Raw genomic sequence first — 16324 nt, 5'->3', positions numbered from 1 at the left:
TTGTCTATAACATTTCAGTGAAGTCTGGGATTTATGTTATAACCAAGAAATATTATATCCAAATTAATTTTTCAAAATGATAATGTACATGTTCATATCAATGACACTGAACATACATGTAGTCAACAATTCATGATGATATGACTACTGTCAGAACTCATATGTGATGGTAACACAATTTTTAACAAACAATATACATTTGTAAACTTAACCATCTATAAAAGTATCAACATACATGTACAAGTATTATCCGATGAATCATAAAAATCACATTTCTGCAAAAAGGACTAGTAAATTAGTCATTTATTTATTTAGCTGGAAAGAAATTGTCAACAGTCATAGGTTTTCTATATATTTTAGATTTTTCCCTGATATGTTTTTCAGTGACATGCAAATACTCATATACCTTTACGTCTAAAGAGACATTATTTATTTTTTATTGACTGCAAATTTCAGCCGTTTTTTCACATGTCAAAATTGAACATGAACACAAGAGATTTACTTTGAGCTATGCTCAGTTAGTCAGCATACAGGTAGAGAATGATATATAAAGAATGTTTCTAAATTATGAAGACAAAATAGTACAAAACAAATCATTTATTTTCATGTTTGAACTAGCAATCAGTGATTCAAAAGTACTGATTATGAATGAGATGTGATCATCACACCTTTGATTGTCTGGCACTTTTGTCAGGCCATTGTTATTTACTGATTATGAATTACATGATTATTGCACTTTTGTTACCCAGTGCCTTTGTTGTTTGAATGACTGCCATTGCTTATCTGACTTTGGCGCATCAGATGATAAAAAAATATTATAAATGAGCTAATTTTCTTAGGTAGACCATACAAATCAGATACTATAGCCAATTAAATGTTGCAATAAAAAGAAAACTTTAACAATGTCTTTGGAAAACATATTTGGAATTTGGTCAGAGGAATTTAAACTCAAACATAATAACAGATTGAACAATGTATCCAAGAACGTAATAAGCTGCCGTAAGTTTGCTATTACTGCACTAACAATTATTCAACTTTATCATGAAAAGCTAATTCGGTATACATAAAGCTTTGTTCTGTAATATTAAAGCCCAGAATTTTGGAGACAAATATTTTGGTGATTGAAAATTCATAAAAAGTTGTGTTAACTAAAAAAAGTTTTACAGCATATTCTAAATTTAATTATTTCCTTTGTGACTAAACCTGGTCAAGTTTATAAATGAAATCCATGTCTGCTATTATCAGTATCTCTTACTACCAAAAAGTTACTTCAAACATTTCATTGTTCTTCTCTTTCATAAGTATGGCAAATTACAATCTGTTGTCACGTGAGTACTTGTTAGACATGAACTACCATTTGTTGTCAAGTGAGTACTTCTTGGGCACGAATTACAGTGTGTTGTCAAGTGAGTACTTATTAGGCGTGAATTACAATTCAAGAATAGAAGTTACTCAGTATAAAACCATTCCTTTCTGTCTTTAGCCAGGTATGACCCAGAGGAAGAACTTATAAAATCAAAGTGGATAAGAACATGTTTTTTTTTAAAACTTTGATCTTTTTTCTTCATTATAAGTTTAAACATACATTAAAAAAGTGAATATTATTGTAACTTCCTGAACTTGATGAGTTTATTCTAAACTATTTGAGTCTCTGTATCATAATGTCCCTTGGTGGGTGTTTATTTAACTTTCAATGCCTGCATAAGTTGCAACTAATGAAGAACAAAACCATAAATGAAAGATGACATATTTGAATCCTACTAACAAAAATCAGCACGAATCACCTACCTTGGTGTATCCTTCATCAAGGTATGTTACTCGAATTAGTTCAGCACTAATAAAAGCAACCCAAACCAATCAATCAACTTGCACAATTATTTTGAAAATCTTGGGTGCAAAATCTATAAGCAACCAATTTATGCAAAGAAAATATGTCCAATCATTATGATGTACATGGATGGTGGAAGTCAACATCAATGATGTATTTCTGATACATTTCTGTAATGTAGTGAAATGTTGTCTGATGCAGACAATGAAACAATTTTATACTACATTCTTATGCCTTTTATGGCACAATTATGATTAACAGAAATCGTAAGTAAACAGTATGTTTGTCACAAATATGCTACTTACGGAACAATATTCTTTGCCACAGCAGTCATGATGAACAACGAGGCTTCTGAGGATTCCCATGATGCATTTGATGGTTGATTTTTTAGGTTTTGAAACATCTGGAATGACATTTAATATTAAATTACACATTAGATATCACCATTTAAAAATTATTAGTGCATCACGTAAAATCATAAGCAGCTACCCCCCAACTCAGTGGTCACATAACTCAACACAGCATAACTTGAAATTTTTGGTTTCACCTTCTTTACATTTCATTGAAAGATATGTAATTGAGTTAACTTTAATACCAGTCATTTTAGCTGTGTATGAATCCAATTTGTGTTTTCTTTTCAGATAAATAATTAAATTTTCTTTTAGTCTCAACTGTAAAAAATATATAATTTTTTTAAAAATCATATGAAATCGAGTTAACATGAAATTCATTTGAGCCAGCGAAATTGGTTAGTGTATACTTTTTATTAGGAGCTTCAATTATTTAATAATGGCTGAACAATCCCTACTGACATCAAAACATCTGCTGCTTAGTCCCCAAATGTCTGCTCCTCTTGTTTAATGTACACAAGTATTGAAATATCTTATCAAAATAAAGTTACTTTGGATTATTTCCTTTATTATTCAACTTTCTTTTAAATTCTCTATTTAGTGCTTTAATAATTATATAGCCAAAATTTAAATCTTAAAGGCATCTTATTATTGTCACATACCCCATGTTATTCAAGTGTCCTTTATTCCAGGTGAGTATCATTTGAGCAGATATTTATTTTTAATAAAAGATTATTTCTTTTTGACCTATTATTGTTGTTATTGTAAATTACTGTAATTATAAGAATGAACTTCAGGATCATGGAGTGGGTAATTTTATTTTTTTTAAGCTTCATGGCTTCAAGGATCATGAAAATATGAAAATCAGTTCTTATCTGAATTTAAACCATAACTACAAAAATCCCTTTGCAGTATTTGCTCAAGGCTAAAAGTTTTTTTTTTAAATTCAAAATATCAAATAACATTTTTTTATAGTGGTGCTAATGCTGTTTATATCTTGTAACCTTAACAGTGGACTTAACAGACTAGGTGATATGTCTCTCTGAATGACCATATAAAACTAATCAAACGTTCAATAAAAAATTAACATAACAATAAGCTAATAAATACAAGTGGAAGAAATAATAATTACAGTCTATATCAAAATTTTAAAGACAATCCTAACTAGACTTTTTGAAAACCCCAAGCCAATACCACCATTCAATCATGCAGAGTATCAATAACACAATTTTTAAAGAATGCTGTCTTGGCAGTCATATCTGAAAACAAACTTGGCAACATCTGAATTTAGGACCACTTAGATGTGACATCAAGTCCTCTGGTGAAAAACCTATGTCGATACGACCAAGCAGCAATAACAAGATTTTTAAGAGGTCAGATTGGCATAATTTTCACTAAGAAGCAACCAGACATTATAAGAAGTCTTTTGGTGAAAGCCCAATGTCAATATGACTTTCCAACCAAGTGTAGCAATAACATGATTTGCAAGAAGGCCACTGAGGCAACACTACTGGATGACAGATCAACACAATTTTTTTCTATGAATACAATAAACAATAAGAAATCTTCTGTTGAAAACTACACGGTGACATGACTTTCTCTGCTCAGGAGGAGCAGTGAGAAGATTTCTAAGCCGGCTGCCATGTGAGCCATATTGCACCAGATCTGCAAAGTTTTTCACTTTTGAACCAAGAAGTCATCATAAAAAGTCTTTTAGGAAAAAAAAGTATTTTGTTATGACTTTCGGATTAGGGGGGTAGCAATAACAAGAACCATTTTTATTTAGGACCAACTAAACCATGGGATGAATGTGTGTGTAAATGTTCAAGGAAATCCTCTTTGTGTTTTAGGAGAAGCAGTGACAATAAACTCATGCTAATGCATGGATAGATTAATGACAGAAGACCACCCCATAAGCTCTTCTGGTCTTTGACCAGTAATGCTAAAAGTTAGCCTACTAATTATTAAGCTTTGTTGTAAGTCAATGCTATATTAAATATCACAATGAAATAGGTTCAAATCATTTTACACTACCTAAAGCACACATGTACCATATACACGTATTTATAAGGTAAGTCCAACTGCAAACTGCACAGGCACATCTAAATCTAACCAGTTGGTTAGAAGTCATAAGTACAACAAACACAGACTCTGCAGGCCCATAATGTATCAGCAGATCTGGATCTTTGTTATTTGCAGTTTGACTTGACTTACAAGCAAGTATTATCTGGCAGATCATTTCATGAGATACTAAATGGGATAAAAGTATAAAAAAAACCAATAATTCAGAGCATTATTTTCTACAATTTCAAAGTGGGCATGTTATAAAATGCTCATATGAATTCAAGGGCAATTACTTCAAAATGTATTTGTTTTAAAATCAAATGATGAAGCATTTTCCACTCCTAAATACCAGGTGTACAGGCAGAACAACACCCACAATGACAACAGTTGCAACATAGTTCATTCACAGATAATCAGCAACAAGAGATATGACAACTGTGGCCTAAATTATAAAAGCTTAAAAAAAACATTAATTACCCAATACTTGTGACATCCTGACCATTCACATAAACATTAAACCTGTTGAAGGCAATCAACTGAAATACAGAGTGTGTCTGGTAACTAATATAATTGTGTACCATTAAATACAGCTTTTCTTTTCAACTGTACTGGGTCAGAAATGGTCTCTTAAGCCTTCAGACAAAATATTTTAAAAATCATTAAGAGTAACGTTTGTTGACATGTGTTTAGTTTTGTAGTTGTATATTACTTTTAAGATCTAATCACTCCTTGCCAAAATATAGATGTAATGAACATCTATAGACCTATGTACTGAATGGTGTTAATTTATATGCAGTCAGTTAAACACTATTTAACTGAAGAGGCAAAAAAAGCAATTAGTGTAGTAAATTATGTTTCACCAATAATACTTACCTGATCCCATTAACATTAGAATTGCTCTCTGCTACCTCTGAATCCAGACCTTCTTTAAATATGATAAAAACAACATTTTCTCTCACACAAACGGAATTAACTCTTAACAGGTCAACCACCCACCCATTCCAAATATGTGACCACCAGTCTCCCAGATGTAACCAGTTTAAGCTTGAATGAAACCTGTAATAGGATGCTCGCAGGTGGGGAAGAATGGGGGGAGTGGATTTTAGTAATGTGATCAAGTAAGGATTATCTGAGAAACATAATTAATTTTAAAAAGTTTACTTTTTCTTTCAAATACATTATCCAATCACATTAATATTTGGAGAAAAGGCAAGAGGATGATATGTTTGAGCATCCAACCTCGACCTGTATCATCCTACAGGATACTGAAAGGATGAACTTTTCCAAGCATTAGTTTAGCATGACAGAAGACAGGCAATGTGTTTGTACACAGGCAAGATAAACCCATGGGATCCCACACAAAGATTTTGTCTCTGAAAAAAAATACCAAGGCAAAATCTACCATAGGTCTGAAGATCATACCCAGGGCTTAGATTATGCTATCATGGAAGAGGGGCATGGTAACTGTCTATGTAACTACCAGTGACCTGACAAGATTTAGCTCTCTCCTTTTTGAGGCCATCATGCAAATAGAGCTGGATAAAGTAGACTGGGCATGGGGTCAAATGACTCCATTATGTCTCGAATTGAGACATGTTTGAAGGCCAGGTTCAAGAAACTTGCCAACAAATAATCATTAGTCATATATGGTCTGTGAGAATTCAAAATATACCAATTTAATAACCACCCTTAGCCAAGCGGTGAGTTCTTGGTGGGGGTTATGTCTTGCTTTCCTGCCGTATGTGGTGGGAATATCGTTGTACATCCATTGAGATGGTAGACAAGGATTCAAACTTTGACGAGTCGAACCACGTCAAGAAACATGAAAGGTTCCATTTTGAGAAAAAGGTAAGTGCAACCGCATGATGTGGTTTGCGATAAGACCGCAGGAGTGTGTCTCCTCTAATTAAATCCATTTTACAAGAGTCTGTTAGGGTAATCACCATCACAAGGTAAGAGCCATATTGACTACCCTGGCAATACAGCCTACTAAAACTGTGGCATGATCACTTCTAGTCTTTATTGCTAGATGAAAGATCACCAATGATGCATGGTCTGGCAGGGAGGAAGTCAATACAAACTTCCTGACCAACTCTGGTGTGGCATTAAACTCCCATCTGAATAATTCATACCATTATGAGATCTGCACCAGTACAGTTAGAAAGATGTAGGCAACTAACTCACTGAAACGAAGGCTCTTGAGTTACATGGGATGCTCTCAGATTTGTCCAATCTTTAATGATTGTGACAAGATTCTAAATGATAAATCATTGTCATCATCATCTATACCCAAGGAGGCCTTGACTATTAAGTAGGACTGATTGTATGTGGATGACAACATCCAAAAGAAGGCAAACGCCTGTAAAGTTCTTAAACTGCTGCCTTAAAACTAAGTTCCATCCATTTTATAATCGGATATGAATGTTCAGCAATGTCTGACTCACCCCTTCATCAATCCCCCATACTGTCCTCTTCCTTCACTCTCTGAATCCAAGGATATAACACTCGATACAGCAATGACAACATACTAACGTCAGCATGTGTAAACATTCTCTCTACTGGATATGCTATTAGCAGTAGTTGACTCAAGTCCAGTATAGAACATGCTCTGCCTATAGAATGCCAGTCCAGTGCACCTGGTTGGACTAAGCCAGTCCACTCCAAATGTAACATTGTTTTACCACAATCTGGCTGGTCAGCTGTGCGATCTGAGTGGTGAAGGATGCTGCTGTTGTTGTGACTGTTCAGAGATGTGGTTGACTGGCTGGCTGGTCAATTCAAAATACATAAGCATGATTGCTAAAACCATATACTGATTTTATCCAGACAGTTGGACGGGTTGATCTGTAGCAGAGACTGCATATGGAGGATGATATATAATGCAAGCTGGTTTGGTCAGTAAAGATAAAATGTAATTTCCCATTCCAATCTTCAACATTTCCAAATCCATGCATGGGTGGTAATAAGAACATATACCCAGTTGTGTGCCAATTTTAACTTTTGTTCATTTTGCTCATCAACATTCTCATCAATAAAGCTTGTGTAAATTCATCCATGTACAAATCACTCACAATTCCAATACTTGATTGTAATCACATGTTACATTGTTGATTGAATTTAAAGATACAGTCACTGCCAGAACTGTTTTTGCCATATTCATGGGCGGTGGAGGTGGCATCTGAACAGCCCCCATAAAGCTGATTCAAGATTCACAAATGGGACGATGACTAAGAATTTCATGCAGATGAGGTTAAGCATACTCATCTGTCAAGGTCCCTCAGACAATGGACCAGACATCTGTCCATAATGTACAGAAACTACAAGTGTTTGCAGTAAAGCATTTTGCACAGGTCAAACATGGTTGTGAACCATAACTGCAAATCATTTACACTTCTTGCACATGATTGACACATCTGAAGTGAAAGTACAAAGAAACTCAAACATGTACAATAAATATACAAAATGATAACCTAAGAAGTGAAATATATCAAATTTTAAAAGCATACAACAGTTTCACCATTGCAAATTGTATGATACTGTATCAAAATCTCACAGACAATAACAAACGGTACAAAAATGCAAATAAATTCAGTGGTAATCACACAAATGCTGCATGCACAACAGATAATGTTTTGGCTTACAATCCCACTATAAACAAAATGGTGGATGGTCAAAATTAAATGTAACTTTCAATGGATTCATAGGGGGCATTGTTTACTGTTAAAAATGATGTTTAAACTGCTTACTTCCAGGATTCCAGTGGCCACCTAATGGGAGCGAGGGGAATTAACCTCTAAGTTATGGTGATAGTAATGCTAATGTTAATGTTATCAGGCAATGTATTTGACATTTTTTCGATTTTCTCTGCATAGTACATATGGACCTGGAAAGAAAAGTTGAGCATTTGACATGTAGATACAACAGTTATTTAAGGTCAAAACCCTTCCCTGTCACACGAGATGAAAAAACCCCACAGTGTTTACATACATGATTAAAACATGTAGATGATCCCACTATAAACACAACATCTTTTATCAGTTCTGACACTCTTGTTCTGAACTCTGAAAAATCATCCGAGTCATCTGGGATGCCTTCCTGAAATAAAATATTCAACAATTACACATTTATTAACAGAAATGAAAAGCATACAGGTTGTAAAATTTATTAAACAGTTAAAGATGTCTTGAAGTAAATATGCACAAACTCATGTGACTGAACACCTGCATTAATTTAGTTGTAACCCTTGGAAACCTAAAGGGTGACTTCCTCACTATCAAAAATGGTGGGGAGACAAATAAAGTTAGGACTTAACATTTTGTTTTTTCAAAAGCATTAAATAAATAACATTGGGACTTGGGATAATACTCTCAGTGCTAATGCCATGACAAGAATTATGGAATTCAAGCATGCATGTTTGTGTATATGGTGGAATCATATGAGTAATACCACATAACTGTCTCCATAAGAATCTTGCTAAAATATTCTTCAGAAAGCCATATCTTAACAATCATGTAATATCATGTATTTACCAATAATTTCTTAATATTTTTGTCAAATAACCTAAGACAAAAACTTAGTCGTTACACTGTTTACACATAAACCAGTATGTAAATATGATGCCATAGCTTGTTCTGCGAAGACTTTAGTAGTTCCATGCAGCCATTGTTAATCACGCAGAAAAACTCATTCTGACTAAAGTCATCTTGACATACCAAATGTTTGCCCCTATGACAGGGCAAATAAGACATAAAAAAATGTAAACAAGGAACCCTTTTTTATGAAATAATAAAAATGATAAAAAAATGTAAATAAGGAACCCTTTTTTATGAAATAATAAAAATGATAGCCAGTTGATAACCACTGAGTAATTTTGTTCTGTTTTTCTTCAAGTCATTGTTCATAAGATCTGTTTCAAAACTACTATCATTGCTCTATTGCAGATGCCAGATTTTACAAAACATGGAAGTCACAGGCTTTGAATAACCTTGTAGTGGGAGCCAGCATGGCTGTTATTACAAGCATAGTTCATGCATCAGTAGTCAAATTCACAACAGCTCTAGTCAGAAAGGACCATTTGTGTTGGTTAGTATGTGTGCAAAGATCTGTCTAGTCATGAGATAAACACAATTACTTCAACTACATAAGGCATCAAATATAGGTCACAATTTCCCTCTTTCTCTTCAATTGTAGAGTAGTAATAAAGATGAATCCAATTCTCAAGCTTCATGTCTCTAACATGAACAGTATCCAGGAAACAACTTTAAATGAAAAATTCAACAAAGTCACTGAACAATGAAATAAGCCATGTAGAGCTATGTTACAATACAGCTATAGTTCCAATTATCAAGATGCATCCCCTCAATGTTTCATGATTCTGTATAGGACAGTTTACATACTGCATGCCAAAAAGCCTTATGTTCATGAATTAAACACAAAAACATGCAGATAGACAGTAAAAGGCGGAATTCAGGTCTGATTCACCTTCCTTTGTAGTACAGATGTGTTACTAACAGAGAAAATCGAAAGTCATCAGGTTTCACGATTCTAGTAAGAAAAGTGGCTTAGAAATTAACTTCAAACACATTTAACAAAAGCCAGTGAAGTGTAAAATGTGAATTTTGTACTGAAGATGTAATGCTCATCAAGAAGCATCCACTCACCAAATTTCATGGTTCCAGGTATTACAGTATTGATACTGGGTGGTTCCAGGTATTACAGTATTGATACTGGGTGGTTCCAGGCATTACAGTATTGATACTGGGAGCAAAATGCTCATGGTCATGAGCTAAATGCAAAAACTTACCCAATATTTTCATTATTGTTTTGATAGTATCACTGGATGATAAGAAACTAAATATAACAATCTTATCACTCTGATGTGGGGGCCCCCAAGTGGCCAAGTGGTCTAAAGCGCTATCCGTTATGGATCACTGCCATTTCACCTCTGTCTGCGTGGGTTTGAGTCTAGGATTCGACCAATGTAGGCATATGAGAAAGCTTGCCAGTAGCTTCTCATGGGTCGGTGGTTCTTCCCGGGTTTTTCCTCCACCATTAATACTGGCCGCCATGCATAGCCTATCATGTGGTGAAAAATGGTGTTAAACCCCACAACAAAAACACTCTGCTGTACACACATAACAAAAGTGAGCAATACTGGACCTGGGCTTATACAACATATTTGTTCCATATGGACCAAAAAACCAGAGTCCAAACATTCAAAATCTAAATATTGATACAATTATTATTATGTATGATGATTCATACAGTTCATCTAAAAATGCATACAAACATGCCTATCAAATTTCATTTTTCTACCTCAAAGGAGTTTGCCTGATCATACTAACAATGCTTACATCAAAGGAGTCCAAGCCCATTTACAAAATGTGTAAAACATTGACAAACTTCAGTACTGGCCAGAAAATGTAATCAGGTCATCTACATCTGAATACAAAATATTTTATTTTTCAACCTAACAAGGTTTTTGTGAAAATGTCAAAAACGTTAAATAATGAATAAAACATTGAAATATGAAAGTAATGGCCAGAAAATGTAATAAGGCCATCAACATATGCATACAAATAGGCTTACCAAAACTTGTTTGTATACCTTGAGTGATTACTGTACAGTCTAACAATTTTCTTGGTACAGACGGATGGACAGAACCAAAGAATCCCCCTCCCTTCCCATGTGAATTTGAGCATAAAAATTGAAGAAAGACTGTAGCAACTTGTTTAAACTTTCACCAACAAAATTAGTCTCTACAAACTGATGCAAACTCTAACAAATGAAAATGCCAGATAAATGTAAACCAAATTGTCAACATACAAATTTTTGAAATGACTCAAATGAATTAAGCCCCTTGACTGCAATGTATCAAAACAATAATCAGATACAAAGCATCTGGAATAGCAAGATGTAACTCTTCGTGAAACTAAATGAAAAGTGGCTTCAATTTAAAATGTCAGATTACAAATGAATTTTAAATAATATACGGATGAACTCACGTGGTCCATATCAATCTGACAGTGTAGACACAGTGCAATGATTAGCCTCTGGATATACGGCTTAAAAATCTCATTTAAATCCTGATCATTCTTTTGATAGAGTTCTTCGGATAATTTATACCAAAAGTTAAAAGTAATCTCTGCTACCTGAAATGTAAGAGATAGTTATGCATTAGATAAAACATTTCACATCCAACATAACTTGTTAACAACATACTTGCTATAATACAGGCAGTTACCATATAGACTTGCTTATAGGTAGCACCCAACAACAAACAACATAGACCCTAATTTGCTGGTGCATTATGCAACAGCAGATCAGGGTCTATGTTGTTTGTTCTACCCATTACTCCAAACAAACTGTACAGACCTAGATCTACCAGTGCATTATGCAATGTTAGATCATGATCTATGCATTCTGCAGTTAAAATGAACTTAAAAGCAAGTACATAAAGTAACCTTAAGCTTTCAAAAATACAAACATCACCCATTCCAACTAGCCATTACAATACAACAAAAACCTATACATGTTTGTCTACCATGATAATCATTCTTTAATCTTTGTTCTGAAAGGACAGATTTTTTTATTAATGAATGTATGATGTGTGATTTGGATTTTTAACATAGCTTGTAAAAAAATTCAGTCATATCACTAAAATGTCTACAGAGTGGCAGTTTTTAGTGATGTCTAGCACTGTCGTATCATGCGACAGACATGAAGCATCATACCCCACCCAGTCACATTATCCTGACAGCAGACAGGCCAGTCTTAACAAGAATATCAGACAACAGTTTTTAAAATTTCAATAGATTTAATATTGCAACTATAAATGAAGGGATATGTGATAAACCAATGTGCATTTAAAATCTACCCATTACTAATGACAACATTAAGACATTTTATAAAACTTTGTGCCTGCAAACATACAGTATTTATTTCCTGGTCTTATATAAAAATCATCATGTCATTTATGAAGAAACATTAGCTGAAAATACAAAGTGTGTTGTAGAAAATCAGAAGAAACACAGAATGGAAAATGTCAATTTTCTCACCTCATATTGGTGATGACCAATACACATTAAAAGGAGTTCTAAAATTTTGAAATCACCTAATCCCTGAAAAACAACATTAATAAATTAAGCATGTTAATAAAAAGCAGATGCATCTTAATAAAACAATATTACTCAATAACCGAAAATACATCAACAAATTTTGATTTAACAAGAATCTAAGTAGTTATTCATGTATTTGTTTTCGCACTGGATTAATATTTTGACTTGTTACTACCATCCATCTACTACATTTTAACCTTTCATTAGTAAAGACTGAACTGCAAAAACATTATGAAATTCTTAAAGTGGTTTTACATAATTAAAAATACAATCATAGCAATAATTATATTATACTGTAGCCTGCACAACTTTACCAGCTTAATGTTAATACCTCTAGATCACTTATTCTAGATTTTGCATTCTGAGCGTGTGTCCATCAAATGATACCGATTCTAAATGCTAAGCATATGGATGACTTTTACAAATAAAACAAAGTTCTGACTCGTGTTCACACAAAAGCACATTAATGAAGTTGGTATATCAACTAATAACTAACTTTTAATTTCACACAGAACTAGTGATGCTGGAGTCAAATGATCAGTAATAAGACCTGTTACCACCATAAGAATCATTCAGCCTCCTGAATCAACAGACCACAGCATATATTGGGTTAGTACTAATATTAGTACATCTGTTTTGTGGACAGTGTCCAAACATGAGCCTGTTTGAATCAATGGAGCAGCAGTGGGTGTGATTCAAACACAGTGCTTTTTTAGTCAACTATTAAAAACTTTGAACATCGTCCTTAAATATACTGAAAGAAATTAGATAATCCTCTCACTTAATACCTGCATATGATTGTAAAAATACATGCAAAATATCATTAACCTTCTTGATCCGATATTTTAATTTGAATCACCTGCCATATTAGTTCAACTGAAAACTACTTTCCTTTTTGGCCTTGATTTTTGTGTGCTATATAAGGACATTGCTCTTTTTTTGTATATTTTATGCTCAAATGTATTGTAGTAGCAATGTATAACATATATAATGTAGCATATTTCTTACTGTATCCTGTAAAACAATATCAGCAATTTATCATTTATAATCTTCTGTTTTGTGTACATTCATACAAAAAATATCAAAAGTAACATAAAACTCCTTCCAAATTCAAGGTAAAACAGCATAAAACACAAAAATGAAGAAAAACTACATGTGAATTGTGGCATATGAATTTGTTTTGTCTGCATGAAATGTGACCATTTTTACAACCAGACCAAGTAAGCGCCTAATACTAGTTCTAATTTCTTTGTCATAATGTTACTAATGTCTAAGGATTGTAAATAAAAATATTCCTGGTATTCTACTCCCATTATTTATCGAAACTATTTCCTTGGAAAATCGAGTAATTCACAGCCTAGCACAAAATAAAAGTTAATGTTACTGCAATTACCATAACAACTGTTAGACATATACTATGAGGAAAAGCTTACCTGATTAGGTGTAGAAACAATAACATCTAAAAAGGACTCTGCCATTTCTGTAAATATTCTGCAGTAATTTAAAGACCTGAAATATCAAATAATTGTTACATGCTTCTATGTGTTAATGTATCTCCCTATATATGACTTGCAAACACCTCAATACAAAACTTTTAAGTGGCTTTTGCTTCATTTGTCTAGCAAGGTATTTTTTATTAAATTAAAGAAAGTCATGGTCAAAACTGAGAAAAACAAAATGAATTGTTAAAATAACTTGGAAAGCTAATCAGATTCCTTATGTCTAAATTCGAAATATTTACTTACATCTGAATACAAAGTATTCCTACCTCGAATCAAATCAATTATATCTGAATACAAAATATGCCTACCTCTAATCTGATTACTTATGTATGAATACAAAATATGCCTACCTCTAATCAGATTACTTATATCTGAATTCAAAATATTTACTTAAATCTGAATACAAAATATGCCGACCTCTAATCACATTACTTGCATCTGAATACAAAATATGCCTACCTATAATCACATTACTTACATCTGAATACAAAATATGCCTACCTCTAATCAGATTACTTACATCTGAATACAAAATATGCCAACCTCTAATCACATTACTTGCATCTGAATACAAAATATGCCAACCTCTAATCAAATCACTTGCATCTGAATACAAAATATACTGACCTCTAATCAGGTTACTTACATCTGAATACAACATATGCTGACCTCTAATCAGATTACTTACATCTGAATTCAAAATATGCCTACCTCTAATCAGATTACTTATATCTGAATACAAAATATGCCTAACTCTAATCAGATTACTTACATATGAATACAAAATATGCTGACCTCTAATCAAATTACTTGCATCTGAATACAAAATATGCCGACCTCTAATCACATTACCTGCATCTGAATACAAAATATGCCTACCTATAATCACATTACTTACATCTGAATACAAAATATGCTGACCTCAAATCACATTACTTGCATCTGAATACAAAATATGCCTACCTATAATCACATTACTTACATCTGAATACAAAATATGCCTACCTCTAATCACATTACTTACATATGAATACAAAATATGCCTACCTCTAATCAGACCTCAAGTTTTTCCTTAATCATGCTAACAAGGTTTTTGTCCAATAATAAAAAAACAAGAAGTCCAAAAAGTGAAAAAAGTGAGAAATTTTGTTTTAATAAACTGCTTAAAAGGCCTGAAAATCTAATCAGGTCATCTAGATATAGATATGAATAAGCTAAGAAAATTTATTTTGTCTACATTAGGGTACATGTGCTGTCAGTTTGCGTGTTAGCAGTCAATTTTCACGTGTTTCTAACTCCCTGAATTTTTCAAGTAGAAGCAAAATATATTCTAAATTCATTAATTGTTGTTGATCTTTCATTCTTATGCTTTTCATTCTTGTCTAGGGACTTCAAAGAACTTTTACTTATTGATCAAGCACTAAATACTACTGCTCTGTTAATACCTAGTTAGACTGATGGCAAACATGCCAGATCCTGGTAATTCTGTGGTTAGTTTTATGGTATTTCTGCATTGATTTTAAAAGATGAAAAAAATATAGTTTTATACAAGCAATTTCTTCCTTGCTATTTTGAGGCACAACAGGGCCAGAAACATTCCATTTTGTGATATTTATTTTTAACTAATATGATAATGTTACCTCCATTTGTATAACTTAAGATGACCTCACCTCTCAATGATCAACATCTTTTGTCAAACAGGGCACATCGCTCTTTGTTTATCACTTGGCCGTACCAATATATACAGCATGCACATCAAGTATGGTAATCTTGTCTGAAAATATGCTACCCATCACACAACACCTGACCACTTTTTAACTGGCCTTAATGGCCCAGTCAACACAGAATCAATTCTCTTACATGATGAAATACTCACAATACCAAATAAAGACAAGTACTAATGAGCATGTAAGTGACCATACTGGAAGTTTTAATAAATAAGCTGGTAACCCATCATGGAATTAAAATTATAGGAATATTGTTTTTCTAACCTTTTTAACAATATTTTTTTTGCCTTCTTGATATTTATGTCAGTAAATAACAGCTTTTCAATGGAATGTGCTTGTTTAAAAATTCAAACATTTTTCAAGTATTACAAAACTTTTCAAGCAATTATTAAGATTTTTTTTGAAGAAATACTCAAATTCAAGCCCTTTTCAAGGTACCAGTCGAAGTTCAAGTACACATCAACTGGTGAATTGAATAGTAAAGGGGTTAATGAAGAAAAAGTTTAAATCAAAATGTGTCCCCAATCATGATTCTTGACTCCATGGTATAATAGGTATAGTATTGATTCTGAGCTATATGGAGTATAGAATGATATATTATCCTAAATATGAAATTAATCAGTTAGGGGTCACTAAATTACAAGTGCTTTAAGAAAACTTAAAACAAAACTGTCCACAGACATGCAAACTCTCTCACATGTGGATAATCCAAATGCTAAATGTCCCTGTCTAGGGA

General features: G+C 33.1%; 1 protein-coding gene across 2 annotated transcripts in view; it reads right to left on the bottom strand.

Annotated features, from left to right (window-relative positions):
* LOC149786603 (transportin-3-like) overlaps positions 1–16324 on the bottom strand; it is a 78757-nt gene that overhangs the window by 39109 nt on the left and 23324 nt on the right. For both annotated transcript variants that reach the window (XM_089977104.1, XM_089977103.1), the window contains exons 11-15: positions 13793–13868; positions 12300–12362; positions 11247–11393; positions 8230–8337; positions 2134–2231 (exon numbers count right to left, since the gene is read on the bottom strand). In XM_089977104.1, coding sequence (XP_089833230.1) covers positions 2134–2231; positions 8230–8337; positions 11247–11393; positions 12300–12362; positions 13793–13868 — 492 coding nt within the window. The remainder of the gene's footprint in view (positions 1–2133; positions 2232–8229; positions 8338–11246; positions 11394–12299; positions 12363–13792; positions 13869–16324) is intronic.

This window comes from Sinohyriopsis cumingii, chromosome 12, assembly GCF_028554795.1.
Source record: "Sinohyriopsis cumingii isolate HCF-2022 chromosome 12, ASM2855479v2, whole genome shotgun sequence".
NCBI classification, from domain to species: domain Eukaryota; kingdom Metazoa; phylum Mollusca; class Bivalvia; order Unionida; family Unionidae; genus Sinohyriopsis; species Sinohyriopsis cumingii.
The sequence above is the reverse complement of the archived record's forward strand: the minus strand, read 5'-3'. Positions and strand labels throughout refer to the sequence as shown.